The 25,888-nt window shown below is 39.9% G+C and overlaps 1 protein-coding gene and 1 pseudogene across 1 annotated transcript; both read left to right on the top strand.

Annotated features, from left to right (window-relative positions):
• LOC143404353 (rho GTPase-activating protein 29-like) lies at nucleotides 1-22,231 on the top strand. The gene is made up of 8 exons (XM_076862545.1): nucleotides 1-40; nucleotides 10,980-11,119; nucleotides 11,854-12,042; nucleotides 12,314-12,451; nucleotides 15,517-15,749; nucleotides 18,528-18,843; nucleotides 18,970-19,078; nucleotides 21,381-22,231. Exons 1-8 carry the CDS (start codon nucleotides 1-3, stop codon nucleotides 22,229-22,231), a joined length of 2,016 nt encoding a protein of 671 aa, XP_076718660.1.
• An 886-nt stretch (nucleotides 22,232-23,117) lies between these two features.
• LOC143404352 (endoplasmic reticulum chaperone BiP pseudogene) lies at nucleotides 23,118-24,211 on the top strand (annotated as a pseudogene).
• Nucleotides 24,212-25,888: the final 1,677 nt, after the last annotated feature.

The raw sequence follows: 25,888 nt of genomic DNA, 5'->3' as shown, positions 1-25,888 counted from the left end.
ATGGAGGTGGTCGCTCTGGCATTGCGCTGTGGTCCGGGAGGTGTGGCAGCTGCGGGCGGGGCGGGGCCTGAATCATAGTGCTTCACAGCTGACAGCCTGTGCTCCACAACCGCCCTCATCTGCTGCTGGCCCTGGTTCCACCCCTATGATCACTGCACAGTGCCTGGTCTCTGGGGGACTTGGCAGTGCTTGGCAGGGAGGGGCTTCTGTGGCCAGGGTGGTCTTGGAGGTGGCTTGATAGGGCAACCAAGGGCAATGCGTGGGGGATGGAGGCAGCGAGCTCTGGCCCTCTTTTGCCAAGCATTTGGCGGGAGTCTGAGTCCTGACACTGGAGGAAGCACTGGGATGAGTGTGGGATGGAGGTGGTCTCTCTGGCGTGCGGGGTGGTCAGGGAGGTGCAGCAGCTGTGGGCGGGGCAGGGCCTGAATCAGAGTGCTTCACAGCTGACAGCCTGTGATCCACAACCGCCATGTGGGATGGAGGTGGTCGCTCTGGCGCTGCACTGGGCAAGGGACTGCCTAGATGGCTGCTGATCAATTGCCATCCAGGGTCAGAGCAGCCACAGCATCGCGTGGTGGTCCGGGAGGTGTGACAGCTGCGGGCGGGGCGGGGCCTGAATCAGAGTGCTTCACAGCTGACAGCCTGTGATCCACAACCGCCCTCATCTGCTGCTGGCCCTGGTTCCACTCCCATGAGCGCTGCACAGTGCCTGGTCTCTGGGGGACTTGGCAGTGCATGGCGGGGAGGGGCTTCTGTGTCCAGGGTGGTCTTGGAGGTGGCTTGATAGGGCAACCAAGGGCAATGCGTGGGGGATGGAGGCAGCGAGCTCTGGCCCTCTCTTGCCAAGCATATGGCGCGAGTCTGAGTCCTGGACACTGGAGGAAGCATGGGGATGAGTGTGGGATGGAGGTGGTCGCTCTGACGTCCTGTGGTGGTCCGGGAGGTGTGGCAGCTGTGGGCGGGGCGGGGCCTGAATCAGAGTGCTTCACAGCTGACAGCCTGTGATCCACAACCGCTGTGTGGGATGGAGGTGGTCGCTCTGGCGCTGCACTGGGCTGGGGACTGCAGAGATGGCTCCTGACCAATTGCCATCCAGGGTCAGAGCAGCCACAGCTTAGCGCCCTGGTCCAGGAGGTGTGGCAGCTGCAGCTGTGGCGGGGCCTGAATCAGAGTGCTTCACAGCTGACAGCCTGTGATCCACAACTGCTGTGTGGGATGGAGGTGGTCGCTCTGGCGCTGCACTGGGCTGGGGACTGCAGAGATGGCTGCTGACCAATTGCCATCCAGGGTCAGAGCAGCCACAGCTTAGCGCCCTGGTCCAGGAGGTGTGGCAGCTGCGGGCGGGGCGGGGCCTGAATCAGAGTGCTTCACAGCTGACAGCCTGTGCTCCAAAACCCCCCTCATCTGCTGCTGGCCCTGGTTCCACCCCCATGAGCGCTGCACAGTGCCTGGTCTCTGGGGGACTTGGCAGTGCATGGCGGGGAGGGGCTTCTGTGGCCAGGGTGGTCTTGGAGGTGGCTTGATAGGGCAACCAACTGCAACGCGTGGGGGATGGAGGCAGCGAGCTCTGGCCCTCTCTTGCCAAGCATTTGGCGGGGTCTGAGTCCTGGACACTGGAGGAAGCATGGGGATGAGTGTGGGATGGAGGTGGTCGCTCTGGCATCACATGGTGGTCCCGGAGGTGTGGCTGCTGCGGGCGGGGCGGGGCCTGAATCAGAGTGCTTCACAGCTGACAGCCTGTGCTCCACAACCGCCCTCATCTGCTGCTGGCCCTGGTTCCACCCCCATGAGCGCTGCACAGTGCCTGGTCTCTGGGGGACTTGGCAGTGCATGGCGGGGAGGGGCTTCTGTGGCCAGGGTGGTCTTGGAGGTGGCTTGATAGGGCAACCAACTGCAATGCGTGGGGGATGGAGGCAGCGAGCTCTGGCCCTCTCTTGCCAAGCATATGGCGGGGTCTGAGTCCTGGACACTGGAGGAAGCATGGGGATGAGTGTGGGATGGAGGTGGTCGCTCTGGCATGGCGAGGTGGTCCGGGAGGTGTGGCAGCTGCGGGCGGGGCGGGGCCTCAATCAGAGTGCTTCACAGCTGACAGCCTGTGCTCCACAACCGCCCTCATCTGCTGCTGGCCCTGGTTCCACCCCCATGAGTGCTGCACAGTGCCTGGTCTCTGGGGGACTTGGCAGTGCATGGCGGGGAAGGGCTTCTGTGGCCAGGGTGGTCTTGGAGGTGGCTTGATAGGGCAACCAAGGGCAATGCGTGGGGGATGGAGGCAGCGAGCTCTGGCCCTCTCTTGCCAAGCATATGGCGCGAGTCTGAGTCCTGGACACTGGAGGAAGCATGGGGATGAGTGTGGGATGGAGGTGGTCGCTCTGGCGTCGTGAGGTGGTCCGGGAGGTGTGGCAGCTGTGGGCGGGGCGGGGCCTGAATCAGAGTGCTTCACAGCTGACAGCCTGTGATCCACAACCGCTGTGTGGGATGGAGGTGGTCGCTCTGGCGCTGCACTGGGCTGGGGACTGCAGAGATGGCTCCTGACCAATTGCCATCCAGGGTCAGAGCAGCCACAGTGTCCTGCAGTGGTCCGGGAGGTGTGGCAGCTGCGGGTGGGGCGGGGCCTGAATCAGAGTGCTTCACAGCTGACAGCCTGTGATCCACAACCGCTGTGTGGGATGGAGGTGGTTGCTCTGGCGCTGCAGTGGGCTGGGGACTGCAGAGATGGCTGCTGACCAATTGCCATCCAAGGTCAGAGCAGCCACAGCTTAGTGCCCTGTCCGGGAGGTGTGGCAGCTGCGGGCGGGGCGGGGCCTGAATCAGAGTGCTTCACAGCTGACAGCCTGTGATCCACAACCGCCCTCATCTGCTGCTGGCCCTGGTTTCACCCCCATGAGTGCTGCACAGTGCCTGGTCTCTGGGGGACTTGGCAGTGCATGGCGGGGAGGGGCTTCTGTGGCCAGGGTGGTCCTGGAGGTGGCTTGATAGGGCAACCAAGGGCAATGCGTGGGGGATGGAGGCAGCGAGCTCTGGCCCTCTCTTGCCATGCATTTCATGGGAGTCTGAGTCCTGGACTCTGGAGGAAGCACGGGGATGAGTGTGGGATGGAGTTGGTCGCTCTGGCGCTGCACTGGGCTGGGGACTGCAGAGATGGCTGCTGACCAATTGCCTTTCAGGGTCAGAGCGGCCACAGTGGCTCGCGGTGGTCCTGGAGGGGAGGCAGCTGCAGGCGGGGCGGGGTCTTCCGCGAGGATGGAACATTGAGATGGGCGCCCATGAGAGGTAGACGTCAGGAGTGGGCACTATGGGAACCGGAACACTGTGGTCCTTTGTGATCAGTTAGCAGTTGGAGCAGGATAACGACGCTGAGGCAGCTGAGGACCACAGCGATACTCACGGGTTAACTTGACTTTTCCTTCTTGCTTTTCGGGTCTTCACAATCGTCTTTCCCACTGGGATCTTTTTGTAAGTGTGGGTACATTTCCTGAAATTTCATTCTGATGAGTACCTAGGTAAAGAAACTAACAAGTGCTGTTCCCTTTTTTCTTTTTCTTTACACACTTCACCTCATCTAGGCCTTTGTTGATGACTACTTTGAGCAGGGAAGGGGGCCTAAAGGTGCAGGGACTCCCTCTTTGCCTTTCTTTCTGACTGTATCTCTATCCTATCTCTTTTCTGTCCTTCCCTTATTACTGTCCCTTCTGTTTCCATTCACCTTTTTTCAACCATGACCTCAGCACAGAAAGTTAGGGTCTAAATTGGAATTGATAAGCTGGGAGATCCCAACTGCTACAAGGAGGGTATGTCCCTGTGAGTATGTGTCCAGGATTCCCCAAGACCCTGTCGGTGATAAAAATCTGGTGTTCCAGAGGTGGCCCCCCTTCTGAGGAAACCAGTGGACCAGGACTGTCCTTTTCTTTGAGTCAGACAGGTGCTGGTTTATTTGACTTTTTCACTACTGTCCCTGTCTTACAGACCAAGGAGAGGGTTCCACACTGAGTCCTTTGGATCTTTGACATCCACTGAGTTCTTTGGATCTTTTGGGGGAAGGGAGGAGTGTTAGGTGTTTTGTGAATATTCCAAGGCTATTTCTAAACAGCAGGCAGCTTTTTGTTCTAAATCAGTTTTGTTCTTTTCCTCTTTGGGTTCACTTCACCTCCTTATTGAGTTTGGGTGTAGGGGTCTCCCTCTTCATGGAAAAGAATTCAAAATTAGATGTGGAGGTGAGTATTTAGGATGAGTAAATAAATCACAGCACATTATACATATATACATGTGTGTCTTTGAAATTTAGATCCTTTTCCCTGCAGTGAGTTCTTTAATCAGTTTGCCAGAAATGCCTACATAGAAATGCTAACCTATTGTAAGACTTGTGAAAGTGAGGAATAGTGACACTTAAGCCTCATTAGGTTGACAATACCTATAGATCTGGTCTCATGCAGACTGAATTTGAAGAAAGCCCAATGGGCCCCGGTAGAAAAGTTTCAGCCCCCAAGTTGGCAGGATATTGAAGTTTGGCTGAGTTGAAGAATCACTATATTCAGTGAATGTAGGGTAACACCAGACCACTCCACCTCCCCAAAATAGAACAACCTCTCAATTATCATCCCCTTCACCTCCCACCTGTAAAAGCCCTTGACCTAGGAATGTGGGCATTTACAACTGCTCTTTGTCCCAGGGAGTTAGTACTACCATTGAACAAAGATGATTCCCAGAAGGGATTCTGGAAGGATTTGGATTCCTATGTATTTTAATTTATTCAGATTCTGAAAATTAATCAGAATCTCACTTTATGCTAGACAGACTCCCTGTAGAACCTTTCCATTTAATGAGTGGCAGAATACAATAACCAAAAACTAGAGCCAAAGGAATGATTATTTTCAATGGAGGGAATGAAGTGGTATTTTTGTGTGAGCTTGAAAGTAAAGGGTAATTTTAATAAGCACAAAGTGGGGGGGGGGGGTCTTCCTGCACAGAATTGCTGGTCATCTCTAATGTCTACCAGGATCTCACTGCTTTGACAGTGCAGCCATTTGCTCAGAGACACTGAGAAATCTGAAAGAGAGCTCTGTAGGTTGCCAGTATGTGCAGGTTCTCAAATCAAGCCAGAACCACTTGATCTGAGACAACAAGTCACAGACAATAGCTCTGCTTTGAAGATTTGAAGAGTAGTTGGTTTGCTGTTTCTTTTAAATTTCCCATTCATTTTCATCATGGTGATGAGACGCACACACAAAAATAATTCATATGTGTAAAGAATACAGGGGATTGATAAAGGTTGGGAGCATATTTTATTAATTGTCTTTATGATTACATGATAAGGAATTGAGCCACCTTGTTCATAGAGCAGATTTTCGGCAATAATGCCTCCCTTGATAAGAGTTTTATTTTTCTTGAAGAAAGTTTCAGGGTGTATTGCTGAGAAAGTTTTCAAATGTCACAGTCTTCCTTTTTATTTTATTTGTTGTGGTGTTACATATTGAACCAGGGCTTCAGGCACACTAGGCAAGCACTCTACCACTGAACTACACTCTAGCCCCACAGTCTTCCTTTGAAAGGAAGAGGTCGGAGCTAATTAACATGTTTATAGAAGTATTAGGGAAGGGCAAGTTCAGTTTCAACTTCAGGGTGTATGCAGACAGAACCTTCCATAATTTTACTTATAATATATATTTTCTAATATTCATTGAGTACCACCATGATGTCACATTTGTGCTTAGCATGTTAGAATGAATGGCTGGCTTCCACAGGACATTCAGGGGACTTTAGGATTGGTTGAGCCTTGCTGGAGAGAAATGGGAAGGAGAGTGATGGAGCTTATGGGGATGATCTTGAGATAGCCCAGAGTAGATCTGAAGGTAGACTAAAAAAGCAAAAACAAGTTTTCATAATGGGAAATTTCAAGCAGGCATCAAAGTAGGCCAAACAGTATACTCTGTGAATACAACCTCAGTTTCAAAAATTATCAACACCTGAACAGTTATTTATCTCTACTACCATTATATTTAATAATCCTTAAAAGCAATTATACACAATACATCAACATGGCTGTGTTCCCAAAACATCCTTTATTTATAAAAATAGACAGCTGCCCTTCATAACCCTGAATTCAAAGACGGATAGTGTTAGGTTGTATGTTTAGGTGTGTGGTTTCTGTTCATTTTAGAGTTGACTGAAATAAGGTTTGATGTTCATCCCTCGCATTATGGATATCTGTTATTTCAGCACCATTTATTGAAAGACCACGGAATTACTTTGGCATCTCTGACAGAAATCGGTTGACTGGGATCCAAGGTGGCAGAGTAGAGGAGATCCTGCTTCAAGCTGCTCTGTGCCTGAATCAGAGAAAGCTATCAGGTGGCTTCTCCTGCTCGGGGTCTTGCCTTGAGGGAACACAACATCTCAGTTCATGTGACAGGACCCCATCCAGCGGATTTTCACAGAATCCACCAGAGCTGCGAACACCAAGCAGAACTCAGAGCCTCTGTGTTCAGGTGAGACTCCAGGCTTCAGTCCCAAAGCCCACAGTTTGAGCACAGGCGCGACTCTCAAGTGGGGGAGCAGAGACACCAACTAAGCACCTCGGTGGAGTGGCAGAACTCCAGGGGATGCTCTGCTCCCACGCAGGTCCCCAGACCACGTTCTAGGCACAGCACAAGGACATCCCAGCTCCCCCCACCTCACCAGACACCCCGACTGGGAAAAGGACTGACTTGACCTTTCTCACCATCTTTGGTGGGTGTGGTTACCAGCTGGATCTGTGACTGAACAGGTACCTGGGTTCCAAATCCACTCCCCCAGCTGTAATAACTCGGTATAGAAACTATCAGCACAAAATCAGCTCTCAGTTGAACAGGAGTGCAGTGCCACCGGGACACTGCCCACTTGGTGCAATCCTAAGTTGGAGGGTGTGAGGTCCCCCAGATGAGACCTGATAAGCAAGAGAGGGGAGGGGGCTAAAACCTAGGAGCAACTCAGAGAGACCAAGATTAGGGAAGCCCAGACAAGAGAGGGAGAGCTTTAGTCTTCTCACACTGGTTACCTACACCACACTGAGGGCAGAGAACCAAGCTTGGAATAGACAACTCTACCTACTAAAAGAGAAGAAAAGGGAACTCTGAGAGTATTTTGTTGTTTGTTTGTTTGTTTTGTTTTTTGTTTTCTTCTCTTCCATATTATCCTCTTTCTTTCTCCTCTACCCCTCCTCCTCTGGTCCTCACAACCCCAACATATAACCAAGAACTTTGCATGAAATAGAACTGAGTCACCAGAATAATATAATATAAAGGAATTGCATAAGCCACCCCTCTTTTTTTTTACTTCTCTCTCTCTCTTTTCTCTTTTTTACTTCTTTTTATTTTTCTTCCTCCCTCTCTTTCTCTTTCAACCTCCTAATTTTTACTATTTTTACTTCTTGTAATTTTCTAAACACATATACGTGTTTGTTTTTATGCATTCTACTGTCCTCCCACATACTTGTCTCCCCTAAATTACCTCCTGTCTATTCCCCTGCTACTAACTCTCTTGATTAGAGTTCTCCTCCAAATTTCCTAAGTTTTATTAATCCATTGCCCTCACATCTTTTGCCCTTAACATAAAGTCAGATACCTGACCTCTAGTTCTCTGTCCACCACCAGAAGAAAGTGTACATCTTCTATGAAACTACTGATTATATTTTAAATTGTAATTGAATCTAGAATTACTAGACATTGAAACTAACTATGAATGTCTTAATAGCAGTAATTTACACATAGGTGATGTATTGTTTATTTTGGGAATGTCAACATTGTCTCTCCCCACAAAGAAGGGATCTTGGAATATACAAGAGCACTACAAATCTATAGGGTAAAAAGAATAACACACCAGTCCCACAGAGCAGGAATGAAATAGCAGCAACATGAAAAGACAAGGGAAGAAAATACCACAAACAATTGAAGACAATGCATCATTAGAAGAATAATTAGAAACAGCAGAAATAGTGACAGAGAAAGATTTCAGGATTTACATTATTCAGATGTTTTGGAATCTCAGAAAAGACATTAGACAACAAATACAGATAGTGAAAGATCACTTTGACAATGAGCTAAATAAACAAATCCAAGAAACAAAAGATGACCTCTACAGGGAGATTGAGGATTGAGGATATATATATACAGAATTACTTGAAATGAAAGAAATATGAACCAAATTAAAAACACAAATGAAATTAATTTATAAGGCAAAGCCCCAACTTTATAGTCTTTAACTAAACTGTAAGTACCAAAAATTTAAGTTGCTACCTATTGATGACAGAAATTTTTGAACGTTAAGAGTTTAATAGGGCTGAGCATGGTGGTCCACAATTGTAATCTCAGTGACTCTGAAGGCTGAGGTAGAAGGATTGCAAGTTCAAGATCAGCCTCAGCAATTTAGTGAGACCCTGTCTCTGAAAGAGGAATTGGGGAGGTAGCTCAATGGTAAAACACTCCTCAGTTTAATCCCCAGTACCCAAAAAAAAAAAAAAAATTAATGGACATGCAAATAAAATAAAATCCATTTCAAGGAAAAATATCTGGCTAATAACTTGACTCCTGATAGGATCAGCTAATTACCAAATAGCTAAGATAATGCTCTCTTGTTTTTGCAAGTAGAATACTGGAAGCTGTATCACATCAACATGGAGATGCACTTGGATGATTGTGTAACCTTGAGAAAGTCTCTTACTCTTGTTGGTAGTTTCCTATCTTAGAAACAGGTTTTTATCTGTGGTTTTCATACTACTACTTCAGCAATGAAATCCTTTTTTTTCAAGTAAAAAATCTTAGAACCCTTATATACATATGCATGCACACATTCTAGCCCACTATATTTCATATTTTCTTTTTTTCATTAATATAAATTTCCTTATATAAATTTTATGTACAATAATTACTAAACATTAGGTTAACCAATGAAAACACATAGTAATGCATTGGTAATACATATATTAAAATTTGGTAACAAATTTGTAAAAAAAAAAAAAAAACCACAAATGAGAGCATCACCAGCAGAGAATACAACTTAGAAGATAGGACATCACGAAGACAAAGTATATTATCTTGAAAAGAATGTAGACAGCACAGCAAAAATGATAAGAAACCATGTGCAGAAAACCCAAGAAATATGGCATAGCATAAAAAGTCCAAATTTAAGAGTCATTGGGATAGAGGAAGGCACAGAGTTCAAAACCAAAGGAATGTGCAAGCTATTCAATGAAATAATATCAGAAATACTTCCAGACATGAAGGATGAAATGGAAATCCAAATCCAAGAAGCCTGCAGGACACTGAATGTGCAAAATCACAACAGACCCATACCAAGACACATTATAATGAAAATTCTCAATATACAGAAATAGGAGAGAATTTTAAGAGCCACAAGAGAAGTGAATCAGATTACACATAGGGGTAAACCGATTAGGTTAACAGCAGATTTTTCAACATATTCCCTGAGAACTAGAAGATCCTGGAACAACATATTTCAAACTGGAAAGATAATGGGTTCCAACCAAGAATCTTGTATCAGGGAGAGAAATGAATTACAGTAGATGGGGTAGAAAGAGAAGATGGGAGCTAAACTGTGGAGCCAACCTAGATGTCCTTCAGTGGATGAATGGACAAAAAAAAATGTGGCATTTATACACAATGTAATACTACTCAGCATGATAAAAGAACAAAATCATGGCATTTGCAGGTAAATGGATGGTGTTGGAGAAGATAATGCTAAATGAAGTCAGCCAATTCCTAAAAAACAATGCCAAATATTTTCTCTGCTATAAGTGGGGTGACTTATAGTTGAGTTGGGAGGAACAGCATGGGAGGATGAGATTAATTTAGGGAGGGGTGGGAGGGAAAGAGAGGAGGAAGGGGATTAGCGAGGATGGTGGATTGTGTTGGACATCATTGTACAAAGTACATATATGAAGATTTGAAATGGGTGTCAACATACCCTATATACAAACAGAGATATGAAAAATTGTGGTATATATGTGTATTAAGAATTGTAATGCAGAAAATAGAACATATATACTGGCATAAACTGAAGTGAACATACTTTATATCCAGAGATAAAAGAAATTGTGCTCTGTATGTGTAATAAGAATTGAAATGCATTCCAGTGTTGTCATGTATTTAAAAAAATTAAATGAATTTTGAAAAAAGAAATAGCTTCACTAAATACAAGAGAGTCTACTTTGGATTCTATTTTATTCTGTTGATTTGCATGTCTCTTCCTAGGCCAAAAGCACACTGGCTTGAATCCTGTGGCTCTACAATGAGTTGTAAAGTCAAGCAGTCTAGATTCTCTAAAATTTCTTTGGCTCTCCAATATCTTTAACATTTTCATATAAACTTTAGAATCAACTTGTTAATTTCTGTATAAAAACATGCAGGGTTCTTCCAAAATCCTATGTACTCAGCAATAAAAGAGAATAAAATCATGGCATTTTCAGATAAACGCATGGTATGGGAGAAGATAATGCTCTGTGAATCTAGGCAAGCCCAAAGAAACAAATGCCAAATGTTCTCTCTGATATAAGGAGGCTGACTCATAGTGGGGTAGGGAGGGGGAACAAGGGAGGACTCTGAAACAGAGGGATGCGAGGGGAAGGGAGAGAACATGGGGTTAGAAATGATGGTGGAATGAGAAGGTCATCATTATGCCAAATACATGTATGAAGACACGAATTGGTATGAATATACTTTGCATATGACCAGAGATGTGAACTATTGTGCTCTACATGTGTAATATGAATTGTAATACATTCCACTGTCATAAGTAAATAAAAAAAGAAAAAAAAGTGTGTTTTATAAGAGATCAAAAAATGAGATGCTTTTTATGTTAGAAATTCAAAATAATAGCTTTTTGTAATATATAAGTAATCTCAAAGTCTAAAAATTATTCCATGTACAATATCATGTTGTATATGTTTTTGTCATTTTACCCTTCTTACATACTAACATTTCTGTTGTAAGGACCCAGCTCCCTTGGAACATTTCAGCAATCATTAATGGCAAAAGCAGCTGCCACCCATAAATTCAGAAAATGGAGATATCCAGCAAGATGTAGATACTGTGAACACATTGTCATATTTCAAGGTCTTAAATGCCAAGAGGTAAGATCTTTTTGGAATCACAATTTTTTCTTTTGCTATATACTTTTTTGTTATGATTTTACTTATTTAGAGATGTGTGTGTCCACACACAAACACACATTTAAATATATATAAATTTGTTGTTTGTACTCCTGGGAACTAAATTTAGGGTCTTGCACATGCCATATTTTTAGAGAGCGAAAAGAGAAAGAGAGGGAGAGAGAGAGAGAGACACACACACACAGAGAGAGAGAGAGAGAGAGAGAGAGAGAGAGAGAGAGAGAGAGAGAGATTTTTAATATTTATTTTTCAGTTTTCGGTGGACACAATATCTTTTTTTAAATTTTATTTTTATGTAGTGCTGAGGATCCAACCCAGCACCCTGCGCACACCAGGGGAGTGCATTACCACTTGAGCCACATCCCCAGCCCATACACTTTTTCTTGAAATTGTGCTTTGAAATGGGCTCTTGCTAGATTGGTCTGGCCTTTAACTTGTGAAATTCCTGTTTCAACCCCTCAAGTAGCTGGAATCATGGGCATATGCCATCACACCTAGCTTGCCAGTACATGTTTAATAAAGTCCCACAGTTTATTTTTGTAGTTTTCTTATTTGTTTTCCTGTTAAATGTAATTCACAAACCACAAATAGTACTTTTTCACTTATTTTTGTCGTTATTAGTCGGCCTGTATTTTGCTTAGTTGTGAATAATTTTAAGGTGAGTCAATCAGTTTTCAAATATCATTTTCTTATAGTGTCTTCTTATCTGCCATAAAAAATGCATGGCAAACTTAACCATCGTTTGCGGACATCGTAAACTTCGGGGGAAAATACACCTATTTGGAGCAGAATTGTCCTGTGTTGCCAAAAAGGAGCCAGATGGCATTCCTTTCATAATCAAAATGTGTACTTCAGAAATCGAAAGGACTGCCTTGAGTTTACAAGTATGTTGTTTACTCTTAAAACTCTAAAAACATAAATGCCTTTGTGATTTGATTTAATGAAAAAGAGATTTTAAGAAAATCAGCACTCTCCATTTGTAATAACTAAATTTATTCACATTTATTTGGAAAATGTTAATTTATTTGACTTCAACTTGTATTTTTTAAATACTAATAAAAATTGAAGTAGATACATCAACTCTGTCTAGATGTCTGCATTTAGCCCTTTGTACTAAAGTGAAATATTGCATTCTGTTTTTCTTTTCTCTTCAAGGGAATCTATAGAGTCAGTGGCAACAAGGCAAAAATCGCAATCCTGTGTCGAGCTCTGGAAAGTGGAAGGCATTTAGTAGATCTGTCCGAATTTTCTTCACACGATATCTGTGAAGTGTTGAAATTTTACTTACAAAAGGTTAAAGTTTTATTCTAAACCTACCATCAAATGCAAAGAGCAAAAATATTTTATATTGAATATTTTTCATTGGTATAGACTATGTCATCACCCCCCTCATTATTCTAAGATTTTATAATGATGTACTTTGATGTGGATATATTTCCATCCAGTATTCTGGCCACTCCATGAGCTCCGTCAGTTGTGAGCACTTTAGTTCTTGGAACTTTTCTTGATTTTTATTGCCATTCTCCCACCCTTGTACTTGAAGCTCTTCTTTGGAGATGTGTGTGTGTACCATACACAAACACACATATAAATATTTATAAATTTGTTATTTGTACTCTTGGGGATTAAAAATTCAGGGTCTTGCACTTGCTTGGCAAGTATACTTGTTCTCCAGTTCCCTTACCTTTTCTTTATTGTTCTTTTTTTCTTCAAAAACTTTCTAAGACATTTCCTTGTCTTTTTCTTCTTGAATAAGTAAATTACTCCATTTGTGAGATCATGTTTTAATATTCAAGAAGTCTGATTTTCTATTCTTTTGATCACATTTTTTAAATGATTATATGATGCTCTTTTATTGTGGATGTTCATAGATTTTTCTCATTAAGGGTTCTTTTCTCTATTTGGCCTCTAACCTCTGTAGAAATACAATGTGACCCTCATATATAACATTAAATTTTCTATAGCAACATAAAAATTAAAAATAAAGTGAAGTGAATTTTAACATATCATTTAACATTTTGAATATCTAGTTTTTCAAATTATGAGGTATTTTGTTTATTTATGTATTTGTATTGCAGCTCTTTTTCTTTGAAATCTGGTATCTATTTTTCATTTAGAACACATCTCAATTTAGATCAGTTGCATTTCCAGTACTCTTTCACCATATCTGACTAGTTGCCAGCATATTGACAGCATCATTTTAGATGCTGGCACTTCATTTTGTTCTTTTTCCACCCATTTTGATTTTTGTCTTTCATGGTGTCTAGTTACATGAGTTTGGACTTGAAATCACTTTGGAAGCACTTGAACACATCAAGGCTTTTTAAAAACTTTGAACTTTACTATAAAGTGGTCTAGGTGGACTGTTTGGTATATGCCTAACTACATGTCTCTAGTTCCCTGTTCTGGCACTGGTGTGATCCTCCTGGGAAGGCATTTTTTCTAATTGTAGATGAACACAATACTTTTAATTAATTTATTTATTTTTATGTGGTGCTGAGGATCCAACCTAGTGCCTCACACATGCCAGATGAGTGCCCTACCATGAGGCACAACCCCAGTCCCCCAGGAAAGGGTTTTTTCCTTGCCTAGAGATGCAGTACCAATACTGTGGAAGCCAGGGTTACTAAGACTGTAGGATCTGGGCTTTCAGTGTGCATATAGCCAACATATCCCCGTTTGAAAACAGTTACCTCTCTGTTCCTTATGTTTGGCATTGCCTCGATTCAGAGAGCCTCTGTATCCCATTGCCCAGAGAAAAATTTTCCAGAGTTTTAGAAAGGAGATTGCCCTAGTACATGGAGTGGAGACAGGATTCTATAGAGAGCTAAGCTTTCTCAGCTGGCCCACCTGCAACCTAAGCCAAGATCAGAGGACCTGGTAGTGATTGTCCACATCCCTTTAGGATTCTGAAAATCATGTTGAGTGACAAAGAGTCAGTTCTCTTGGAAATGCTGCATCAGGACTTATTCATCTGCTCTTCTACTTGTGAATTGTTGCTTTTTGTTTTCTCTATTTTCCTAGTCCTTATGAGCCTACTGTATTTTAGTGGAATTGCAGGAGGGAAAGAAATTAAGTATAAATTGCTGGGTCTACAATGTTAGCCCAGGAAAGCATTGATAACCCTTTAATCACATTCTACAGATTCCTCAACTGAGAAATGGAGGTTGATACCTTTGAATGACTGGAAGTCTCATAATGTGTCATCCTTAACCTTGTTTAGTCAGTCAGGGAAAGGAGATGAATTGGGTCCAATACAATAAACTTGCATTCTGTTGAGGAATTTTATATGTCTAAGACTTTCATTTGGCAAAGTGTGCTCAATTCTTGCAATAGTGTTAGAGAGTAGCCTTTATCTGACTCATTGACCTAAAGCTCCAAGAGGTGATGTGACTTGCTTCAGATCCCAGAGTGGTTGAAGATAGAAACTGATCACAGGGCAACACCTTAACTTCCCACAGATATTATAGGACATCAGGTAGCCAACGATTCACTGAATTTTTTATTGTAGGTCAGTAGAAACATTAAAATTCATTTTGGCAGTGGATATTTGTTGTAAGAACTTCTTTTGACCTATTCATGGCAAATCAGCCTGTTTGAAAGTTTCATGAGATGTTGACAGTATGTTTTTGTAGGTCTATTATCTTGTGCTGATCTTCATTCTTGCCTAAGTAAAATCTGTGCCCTTTAGCACTTTGATATTTTTACCCCTTACTCATAAAATCCATGGGTTTCTGATTCATTTTATAGATTCTGTTCACTATTCTATGTTTGTTCCAGTAAAACAGCTGAAGATTATATATTTGGGGGGCAGATGTGAATAGAAGAGTTTTAAAATCCCATAATGAAGCTTAAAGCTTAAACTTCATTTAAAGTTTAGAATTTCACTCATTATCCATTAATTTGTTATTAACATAAATATAATTTATAGTCAAGATTTTGATTTGCTTTCTAAGTCACTTCTCTACCAAACATATATATTATATTTTATGGGCAGGGATGAAGCTCAGGACTAGAGTGCTTGCATAGCATGCTTGAGGTCCTAGGTTCAATCCCCAATACTGAAAATGATATCAATAAATACAGATTGACTTTAGAAAATTTTGTTAATCTAAAGGGGACATGCTAAATTATTTGAGTCTCACTTATAGTTGACTTTAACAAAGAAAACAGGCAGAAGATTTTTTCAAAATATTTATTTTTTGGTTGTAGCGGGATGCAATACCTTTATTTTATTTATTATTTTTTATGTAGTGCTGAGGATCAAACCCAGGCCCCTGCATGTGCTAGGCAAACACTCTACCTCTGAGCCACAACCTCAGCCCAAAGGTATTTTTAATATAATTTTGTTTCTTTAGCTACCAGAACCATTGGTTTTATTCCAATGGTACCAGGAATTTATGCAGCTTGCAAATGTCATCCAACAAATTAACCAAGAACAGGACACCAAAAGGGACAACTCTGAAGACAACACATCTCCAAATATGTGTACAGATATCAACCAAATTTTTCTCAAAACCAAGGACCTTGTAAGAAAATTGCCACCGTTCAATTTTAACACTCTACATTACCTTATCATCCATCTTAAGAGGTAAGAATTTTTATACCATCTTAGCCATTTTTAATTCAACAGGGCAATAGTATTCAGTACATTTATATTGTTATGATTTTCAAAATGATTTTTAGGATGTTTTTATTATGTGTTGGGAAAGGGAGACATTGAATACATGTTCATGCAGCAAACATGGTTCCCTCAGATGCTTCCTGTGTGCCAGGCTCTGGCTGGGGAAACTAGGGTGGAAATATAGGGTTTCTGCTATTTGTGGGCTTATCCTCTTGGGGTACAGGTCTGTATATAACCACAGTTCACCATCATCCTTTTTCTAGTAGCTGTGCACAGCTTGTAGGCATGCAGAGGAAGTTTTGGGGGCAGGAATAGAGCAGAAGAGGCAAAAGGCCTTGTGTCTGATTTTAAGAACCGAGTGGTGATTTGGTATTGAATGTGCAGAAGAGCATATGAGGCAGAGAGAAATGACATGGAGACACAAGAAAGCATTTTGCATTTAGAAAATTTGATTTCATTAGGCTACAATATAGCAAGCAGTAGCAGGAACTGTGCTACCCTTCCTAGAGACTTGATAAAAAATCTTACCTACCTGGCAGATTAGTTGACCAAGGTGTTTCTATGCCCACTAAAGAACTTGGAATCAGGAATTTCACATATTCAGATTTGCCTGCTAGACCTTTCTGACAGTAATTAAGATCTCCTTTTTTAATTTTTTTTAAATTTATTTTTTTTGGCTGGAATTGTGGCTCAGCAGTAGAGATTGTGCAAGGCCCTGGGTTCGAACCTCAGTCCCACATACAAATAAATAAATAAAATAAAAATTTAAAAAAATTTATTAGTTCAAATCAGTTATACATGACAGCAGAATGCTTTTCAATCCATTGTACACAAATGGAGCACAAATTTTCATTTCTCTGTACATGATGTAGAGTCATACCACATGTGCCGTCATACATGTACTTAGGGTAATGATGTTTGTCTCATTCCACCATCTTTCCTACCCCATACCCCTCCTCTTCCTTCCCTCTCCTGAGCCCAATCAATGTTCCTCCATCCCCAGGAACCCAATTATGTATCAACATTTATTTATCAGAGAGAATTTTGGCCTTTGATTTTGGGGGATTGGCTTACTTCATGATATTCACCAACTCCATCCATTTACCTATAAATGCCATTATTTTATTCCCTTGTAATGCTGAGTAATAGTCCATTGTGTATATATACCACAGTTTTTTTAACTATTCATATCTTGAAGGGCTTCAAATTATTCCATGAAATAGAAAAGGAGGAAACCCTTCCAAACTCATTCTGTGAAGCTAGTATCATCCTGATACCCAAACCAGCCAGAGACACATCAAGGAAAGAAAATTTCAGACCCATAACTACACGATGAACATAGATGCAAAAATTCTCAACAAAATTCTGGCAAATCACATACAAAAACATATGAAAAAAAAAACAATGCACCATGATCAATTTGTGTATTCCAGGGATGCAAGGTTGGTTCAACATACAGAAATCAATAAATGTAATTCATCACATCAATAAACCTAAAGAGAAGAAACCTATGATTATATCAATTGATGCAGAGAAAGCATTTGACAAAATACAGTACCTTTTCATGTTCAAACTATTAGAAAAACTAGGGGTAGTAGGAATATACCTCAACATAGTAAAAGCTCTCTATTTTAAACCTAAGGCTAACATCATTCTAAATGAAGAAAAATTGGAAGCATTCCATCTAAAAATTGTTCAACATAATCCTTGCCACTCTAGCCAGAGCAATTAGGTGAAAGAAATTCAAGGGAATACAAATAGGAAAAGAAGAACTTAAATTACCATTTTTGCCAACGACATATTTTATACTTGGAGGATCCAAAAAACTCCACCAGAAAACTTCTAAAATAATAAATGAATTTGGCAAAGTAGCAGGATATAAAATTAATACCCATAAATCAAATGCATTTCTATACATCAGTGGTGAATCCTCTGAAAGACAAATAGCAAAGCTACCCCATTCACTATATATATATATATATATATATATATATATATATATATATATATATATATATATATATATGAATCACAGCTTCTTTATCCATAGATGAATCTAGTATCATCCTGATAGCTAAACCAGGCAGAGACAGATTTCTTTGGATAGTCATAGAAATATCAAGCTGAGAGTGTTTGAAGTAAAACCAGAACATTGATAGTGGCAATAGAACAGAGAGGTGTTCAGGAGAGAGAACCATCCAGGCTAGAAAACTAGCTGTGGGCAGCTGGGAGTGTGGCTAGTGATAGAACACTTGCCTAGCACATGTGAGACACTGGGTTTGATACTCAGCACTGCATAAAAATAAATAAATAAAATAAAGGTATTGTGTCCATCTCTAGGTAAAAATTATTTTTAAAAAAAGAAAACTAACTGGGCAGTGAGAGAGAAATTGACAGTGCTGTTTCAGTTTCCAGTTCTTATACTGGAACGGGGAGTATATCCCACATACAATGATGGAGCAATTTTTAGAGGTGTTTTTCTTCCTTCTGCTACTGAGTTCAGTAGTTCCTTCTACTTACATGCATTTTATCCTAATATAGTACTCTGAAACTCAGTTTGGTGTGTGGTAAGTATCATAATGAAACAAAGGATTCTTTCCCTGGACCCACCAAACTTGACCCTTGACAAACGTTTTGTAGTCATCTATAGCCCGAGTTTTCTCCAACCTTCTCAAGTCATAGTAAACTAACATTAAAGACATCTATTAGGCAAATCTCATACACTTTATGTGTTCTTCTTTTCAGGGTTGCAGACCATTCTGAAGAAAACCTGATGAACTCAAAAAACTTGGGGGTGGTATTTGGACCCTGTGTCATGAGGCCCAGGCCTACAACCACTCCTGGTACCATCTCCTCCTCTCTTGTTGCATATGCCAATCAGGCCCTGTTGGTCGAATTCCTCATTACCAATGCAGAGATGATCTTTGATGGGTCCCTAGAGCCACAAAATGTTTCATCTAGTACTGACGTTGTTGCACCTCGGGTGGATAAAAGCCCTCCTTGCAAACCCGTAATATCAACAGAACATTCCACAAAGTCACAATATTTTTCTATGAAGCAAGTGAGTTTTGACCATTACAGAATTGCATTAAATTTGTGATGTTTATGTTAACAAGTTAATAGTCTTTGAACTGTTTGTTTTGAGATGTGTTTTGCTTTTAGTTTAAAACTTTTCTTGTTTCAATAGGATATTCACACTGCAGATATTGAAATTAAAAATTATGAATTGGCTACATCATTTGAGGAATCAGAACGCAAGCAAAATGCATTGGAAAAATGGGATGCATGTCTCATTGGTGAGTGGTCATGTAACATATATCCTTGCATATTTCAAACCTTGCCAAGAAGTCGTGATTAAAAACCAAGGTGAGGGCTGGACTTGTAGCTCAGTGGTAAAACGCTTGCCTCAGCATGTGTGCGGCCATGAGTTGGATCCTCAGTACCATATAAAACAAATAAATAAAGACAAAAATATTGTGTCCATCTACAATACTCATCCTTTAAAAAAAAACAAGGGGTATTAAGTTGAGGTAAGTTCAAACTTCAAGGTTTTATTAGTTAACTTTTCTAGCCATTGAGAAAGTTTAGTGAATGTCATTTAAATGAATATCATGCTTTGTTTCTCTCTTGTAAAAAGATATCTTGAAATTCATAAATTATTTTTGTTCTCTTTCTGAGATTTGTTTTCACCTTCACTTCTTTGTCATCAATTAAAGTCAAAACAGAAAAAAGCTGGACTCCTGAAACTCAAAAAAAAAAAAAAGAAGACTCCTAAAGTTTTTTGATGTCCCTTTACCTGTGGCCTAACTTTAGCACATTAAGCACACATGTCTTCCATTTTCTTGGCTCCAGTCTTTTTGTTCACTGTTTTTAATCGTTTTATTTCAGTGTATCATTTCTGGTAAGGGGGTTGAAAACCTTCCATTCCTTACTGCTCTAGTAGAGCTTAATCTGAATTTTTCAATATATAGTCATAAATGTTAAATTTGATATATAAAATTAATGAAATATCAATAAGTGTAGCCTGAAAAAGTCTGAAAACAAAGAGTCCATTTCCTCTCTGCAAAGAAAAACACTGGACTCACTGATTCCATTTATCTGATTTGATCTTATCAGCACTTCTGTGCTATGAACCTTGGCCTCATTTAAGCCATAGTTAACAGTCTCAGGAAGGTAAATAATGCCAAGGGTCATGTCCTTAAATTATTGTCGATTCAGGATTTGAACCTCATCCTGTCTCATTCCTAAATGTAACCTTGTTTTGCTGTCCAATGAAATTGGATTCCCAGCTAGGTATAGTAATAACAATAAATAATTTTAAAATATTTGAAATTTTCATTACATACCAGGTAATTCTGAACCTTTTATTTAGAAGATCATTAACAACGCATGCCAACATATCTCCACATAGGAGTTTGTCTTGACAGAAGAAGGCAGGTAGGGCTAGTGCATTAGGCTTGCCCAGGGCAGAACTGGAGCAGGAGCTGAGACAGCACCCAGGCAGCTAGAAGTGGTGCTAGAAGTTCTGCAGGACTGTAAATATGTTTTGGTGGTTGCCATCCAACCACAATGGCTCAGCTCCCTTCTATCAATGTGGAGAAGGGCCCAGGACAGCAAATCACATGAGCACTGCCTGAGAACCAGGGAAGAGAGGCCAGCAGCCTCAGGTGAGGAAGGAGGTCAGATGAGATGATGACCTGCGATCATCATCAAGTGATGCTGCTGTGCACCTGTCTTCAAACCACTGCCCAAGGATGTGGGAGAAGGACCAGGTGGCAGGGATGAGGACTGTGGGCTATGAACAGGGCTGTTGGAAAGCCATCAGACCAGTGGCAAGGCACACAATTGTCTGATGTTTCTCAGCAGGGAGAAGAGGATCATGGCCAGAGGGCTGCACCTTTCTAGTAACAGGAGCTTCTAAGGCACATGCAGCAAAGACAGAGTGGGAGATGCTAGGGTTGTAGGTGAGAAAACAGGGACCTTGGGACCAGACTAGAGGAGAAAGAGAAGGAGGTAAGTCTGGAGTCTCCAGAACCAGTAGCACAATGGCAATTCTAACAGCTCTTCAACCTTCCTTTGTGTAGAGGATGTTGCCATGTATTAGTGGATCAGCTGGGAAAGCATCCAAGTCCTCTCTGGTGTGTTGCCCTCAGTATGGACAGAATGTAGCTGGAAAGCAGATTAAGTGACAGGCAAAGTCCTTGGGATTCAGGTCATGGAGTTTGTTGGTGTACAGAATAGTGTTACTGTTCTAGAGTCACCATTGTCTGCCTGTTGAAATCAGGAAAGTCTTAACACAGAAAATATTCATTCATGGGTAGTATATTAAAACAAGTTACTACAGGAAGGGTTTTTTTTTAATTTTATGTGCTTTGTGACTATTTATACTATTAAGATAAATTTTAAAAAGTAATGCTTTAATTAAAAATGTGCCTTTAATATTGTATGGATTTTTAATTCCTCTGCATAGATGACTGAGAAAATACTGTTGAAAAAATATGTAAGTCTCTGTTGTTTGAGAGAATGCCCATTCATAATAACCACACTTCCTTATTAACCAAGCTTCATGAAGTTAAAAAAAAATCTCTTCTTTTTCAGATCACAAAGAACTTGAATCATCATCACAAAAGATGGACAATATGTGTAAAACCACGAAACCACTTAGTCTGAAATCTGATGTGACAACAAATGATATACAGAGGCCTATGCCAAGCACCAAGATCAGATGTTGCTGTTTGCCTGTAGATAGGTTCCATCTTGCAAGCTCTCCTAATGAGAAAAACAGCAGAAATGTGGGAAATGTCAATTCAGACAAGTTTTGCCAGAATCTTACCTTTGAAGGACTTAATATAAAAGATACCTCTACTACTGTTGGCTCCCAAATTAATGGTTTTGATCAGCAGATTTCAGAAAAAACTCAGGAACAACAATGTGAACTAAAGAACTTAACTGGCATGAGTGCAGTGATTGTGCCAAGTGTACTCCAGGAAAAAGTGACAATGAGCATCAATGATAGTGGTGATCATTCCAACGGTGCCACACAGCCCAACACACCAGCCAGTTCAGCAAGAGAGGCACCAGTGAGACTGTCTTCTCATTCTCACCGCCTTGCTCCTGCAAGAGCACCCAGAATACTGCAGCCCCATCTCGGGACAACATTTTACAAACCACCTATCCTGACCAGCAAAGTCAGGGGGACTGAGGAGAGACCAGCTTCACCTTCAGCAACAGTGCCTCCTAGCACAGCTCTTACTCCCCTGAGTCATGTGGAGAAATCTGTTCCAGAGGCAGACAGCACATCAGCTTATGCTTTGAAACCAGCTGCTGAGCCTAAAGAGAACTGTGAGGAGGTTGGCCTGCCTGACATGAATCCAATGTGCCAGGGACTCAGGCTAAAACAAATGGAAGAGGTACAAGACCTTGAATTTGAAATGCCACAGTTTGTGTAGGTTGTCAAAATTCAGTTTTTCTTTTTCTTGTTTCGTTTTATTATTGTGTTTAATTTATGAAAGAATGTTGTAACAGAACCACTTTTGTATAGGATTTTCAAAGTTTATATTTTGCCTTTTGGCCTTGTATTGTGTTTGCTAGTCATATAGAATGATAGTGTTTTAGTCATATAGAATGATAGTGCCTCACTGGTATTGTCTTTAAATTCTGTGTTTTTGAAGTTTTGCATAAAATAAGTATTATAATTTAAAATTTAAAATAATTTTCTCTATAAAATGATTCATGTAAATGCATCTTTAATGTATAATATTGTTCTCAACAAAGAGGGGCAGTAGGGAAAAATGAGCTTTATTTTGGAGCAAACCTGGTGCTGACTCATAAAATGCTTCTGAATGCAAGTGCCTGAAAAATCTTGATTGGGTATGAATATATTTTTTTCCCACATAATGTTCTAGTGCATCTTTGACCACTTGTGTTGTTATAGCATGTGTGGAATCATTGGCAATTCACTTAACTTTTTAAATATTTACATAGTGGCCTAAAAGCTTGTGAATCTGTGTTTACTAGAATTCTACTTGTCAATTTTTACATATGGTAATTAATACAATCGTAGAAAGAAAATGCACTTCAATACTAAAAAGTTTGAGACATTGGCAGAGACAACACAGACGAACAGAGTTGAGGCATCTTGAGTTTAAGAGACCTGTAACCTCACTGCTGTCAGCTTCAGCCTATTGCTGGATTGCCTGCGACTTCTGGCTGTCTGCTGACGAGAGCAAGTGGCCAACAGCTAGGGCAAGATAAAGCTCTCTCTGGTGGCTGTGGTTCTGCTGCTGCTCTGCGCAGCATGGCTGAGCAGGATGACAAGAAAAGGACATGGGTACCATGGTCGTCATCGACCTGGGGACCACTTACTCCTGCTTCAGGGCGTCCAAGAATGGCCAGTGGAGATCATCTCCAATGATCTGGGAAAGTGCATCAGGCCTTATTATGTGGCCTTCACCCCTGAAGAAGAACATCTGATCCTCGATACAGTCAAGAATCAGCTCAGAACACTGTGGTACCCACCAAGAAGTCTCAGATCTTTTCTACAGCTTCTGATAATCAACCTACTGTTGCAATCAAGGTCTATGAAGGTAAAGGACCCCTGAAAAAAGACAACCACCTTCTGGGTACATTTGATCTCACTGGAATTCCTCCTGTGGGGTCCCCCAGATTGAAGTCACTTTTGAGATAGATGTGAATGTTATTTTGGGTGGCGACAGCTGAAGACAAAGGTAAAGAGAACAAAAATAAGATTACAATTACCAATGACCAAAATTGCCTGACACCTGAAGAAATTGAAAAGATGGTTAATGATGTTGAGAAGTTTGCTGAGGAAGACAAAAGATGCAAGGAGTGCCTTGATGACTTGGAAATGACTTGGAAAGCTATGCCTACTCTCTAAAGTATCAGATTGGAGATAAAGAAAAGTTGGGAGGCAAACTTTCCTCTGAAAATAAGGAGACCATGGAAAAAGCTGTAGAGGAAAAGATTGAATGGCTGGAAAGCCACCAAGAAGATGACATTGAAGACTTCAAAACTAAAAAGGAACTAGAAGAAATTGTTCAGCCAATTATCAGCAAATTCTATGGAAGTGTAGGCCCTCCCCCAACTGGTGAAGAGGCTACAGCAGAAAGAGACGAGTTGAAGACACTGATCTGCTAGTGCTGTAATATTGTAAATACTGGTCTCAGAACTTTCCTTAGGAGAAAACCAAGAGAACTTAAGTCTCAAATGTAATTGGAATCTTCACCTCAGAGTGGAGTTGAAAATGCTATAGCCCAAGTGGCTGTTTACTGCTTTCCATTAGCAGTTGCTCACATGTTTTGGGGAAGAGAGAGAGGAGGAATTGGCTATCTTAAAAAACTGGATATAAAAATGTGGGTAGGATGTGTGTTCACCTCAGAAATGTTCTATTTAACGATTGGGTCATGCACATCTGCTATAGGAACTTTTTTCTACCATAAGTGATACCAATAAATGTTTGTTATTAAAAAAAAATACTAAAAGTTTGGAACTGTCATAAAATAAAAATTTGTACAGATAAAGCTAAGGGATAAATCACTATCAGAAGCATTAAAACCATCTAAAGCCAAATAACTAAACTATATAATTTAAATTATAATATATTTATATATTATATATTATGTATTATTTATTATATACTACATATAATAGATTTATATATATCTATATGATATAAGTTGTTTATATATAATTATAACATAATCCATGTTTTATATATCATATTAATATTAATTATACTAATATAATAATTGTATTATTATCTTATTAATAATAGAAATTATATTATTATATAATTACATTACAATAATATGCAATATAATATAAATTAATATAAATCTAAATATATTATATGATATATAATAAATATGTTATAGATAATAAAATAATATTTATATATTTAATTTATATTTTATTTTATTATGTGTATATAATATACACATATTTCATATATTATGTATAATTCATATTAAATACATATGAATCATAAACATTTTGATATGTAATATATAATTTATATAATAGACATACTTATATATTTATATATTAATATATATAATTTATATATAAATATATAAGTATGTCTATTAAATAAATTATATATAATATATTATGAATATATATTTATATATTAATATACATAAAATTTATATATATATATTTTATATATTTTTATTATATGTATATATGATAAAATAAATGTATTATATATAATATAAATTAGAAGGTTATATAAATATATTGTATTTAATTTATATTATATATGTATTATATAACATGCAATATATTTATATAATATTATAATTTAAATTATATAGATAAATTATGTCTTATTTGACTTTAGATGATTTTAATACATTTGATAGTTTTTAACCCCTTAACTTTATCTGTATAAATTTTTATTTTATGACATTTTTAACCTTTTTTGTATTTTTTATAATGGTCTTAAAAAATGCGTGCTTCAGATATTTTTAATTTCAATGCATTTTCTTCTGACATTATGAGGGTTTGGTTAAAACCATTCCCTTGGATGTATGCCTGCAATCCCAGTAGCTTGGGAGGCTGAGACAGGTGGGATCTCAAGTAGAAAGTCAGCCTTAACAATGGCAAAACTCTTAGCAATCCTGTCTTTAAATAAAGTTCATAAAAAGAGTGGGGATGCGGCTCAATGATTGAGTGTCCCTTAGTTCAATTTCCAGTACCCACCCCCCAAAATCCTTTTGTATGAAATGTTTTGACTTATAAATCACTTTACATACTTTTTCTACCTGGACTATCAACTAGTGAAAATGTATATGTCATTAGAATTGAGCAATAATTTATTTAAGTTTATTTTGAGAGTATAGTAAGTCACATTGTTTGTAATTTCAGAGATGTAGATGACTGAATGTGTTTCACTTATAAAATACCCAGTTTTTATAAACTAGTCCATTCCTGTTATTTTCTGGGTTTCATCATATGCCTAAAATATGATGTAAAGGGGACAAAAATAAAATAGCATTCTTGGTATGTGTGAACTATATTGTGAGTCAATGTTTTTGTATGATCATATTATACTTGATAAAAATTATATGTATAGGTTTATACAC

The sequence above is a fragment of the Callospermophilus lateralis genome, chromosome 7, assembly GCF_048772815.1.
Source record: "Callospermophilus lateralis isolate mCalLat2 chromosome 7, mCalLat2.hap1, whole genome shotgun sequence".
NCBI lineage: Eukaryota > Metazoa > Chordata > Mammalia > Rodentia > Sciuridae > Callospermophilus > Callospermophilus lateralis.
This window is presented reverse-complemented; position numbering and strand designations above follow the sequence as displayed.

What these genes read in the sequence shown, in the direction of transcription:
- LOC143404353 (XM_076862545.1), top strand. Translation starts at nt 1, where the DNA reads ATGGAGGTGGTCGCTCTGGCATTGCGCTGTGGTCCGGGAG. An exon ending in AAGGTCTTAAATGCCAAGAG is followed by an intron (nt 11,120 to 11,853) that starts GTAAGATCTTTT and finishes ATTTTCTTATAG; the next exon opens with TGTCTTCTTATCTGCCATAA. An exon ending in AATATTTTTCTATGAAGCAA is followed by an intron (nt 18,844 to 18,969) that starts GTGAGTTTTGAC and finishes TTGTTTCAATAG; the next exon opens with GATATTCACACTGCAGATAT.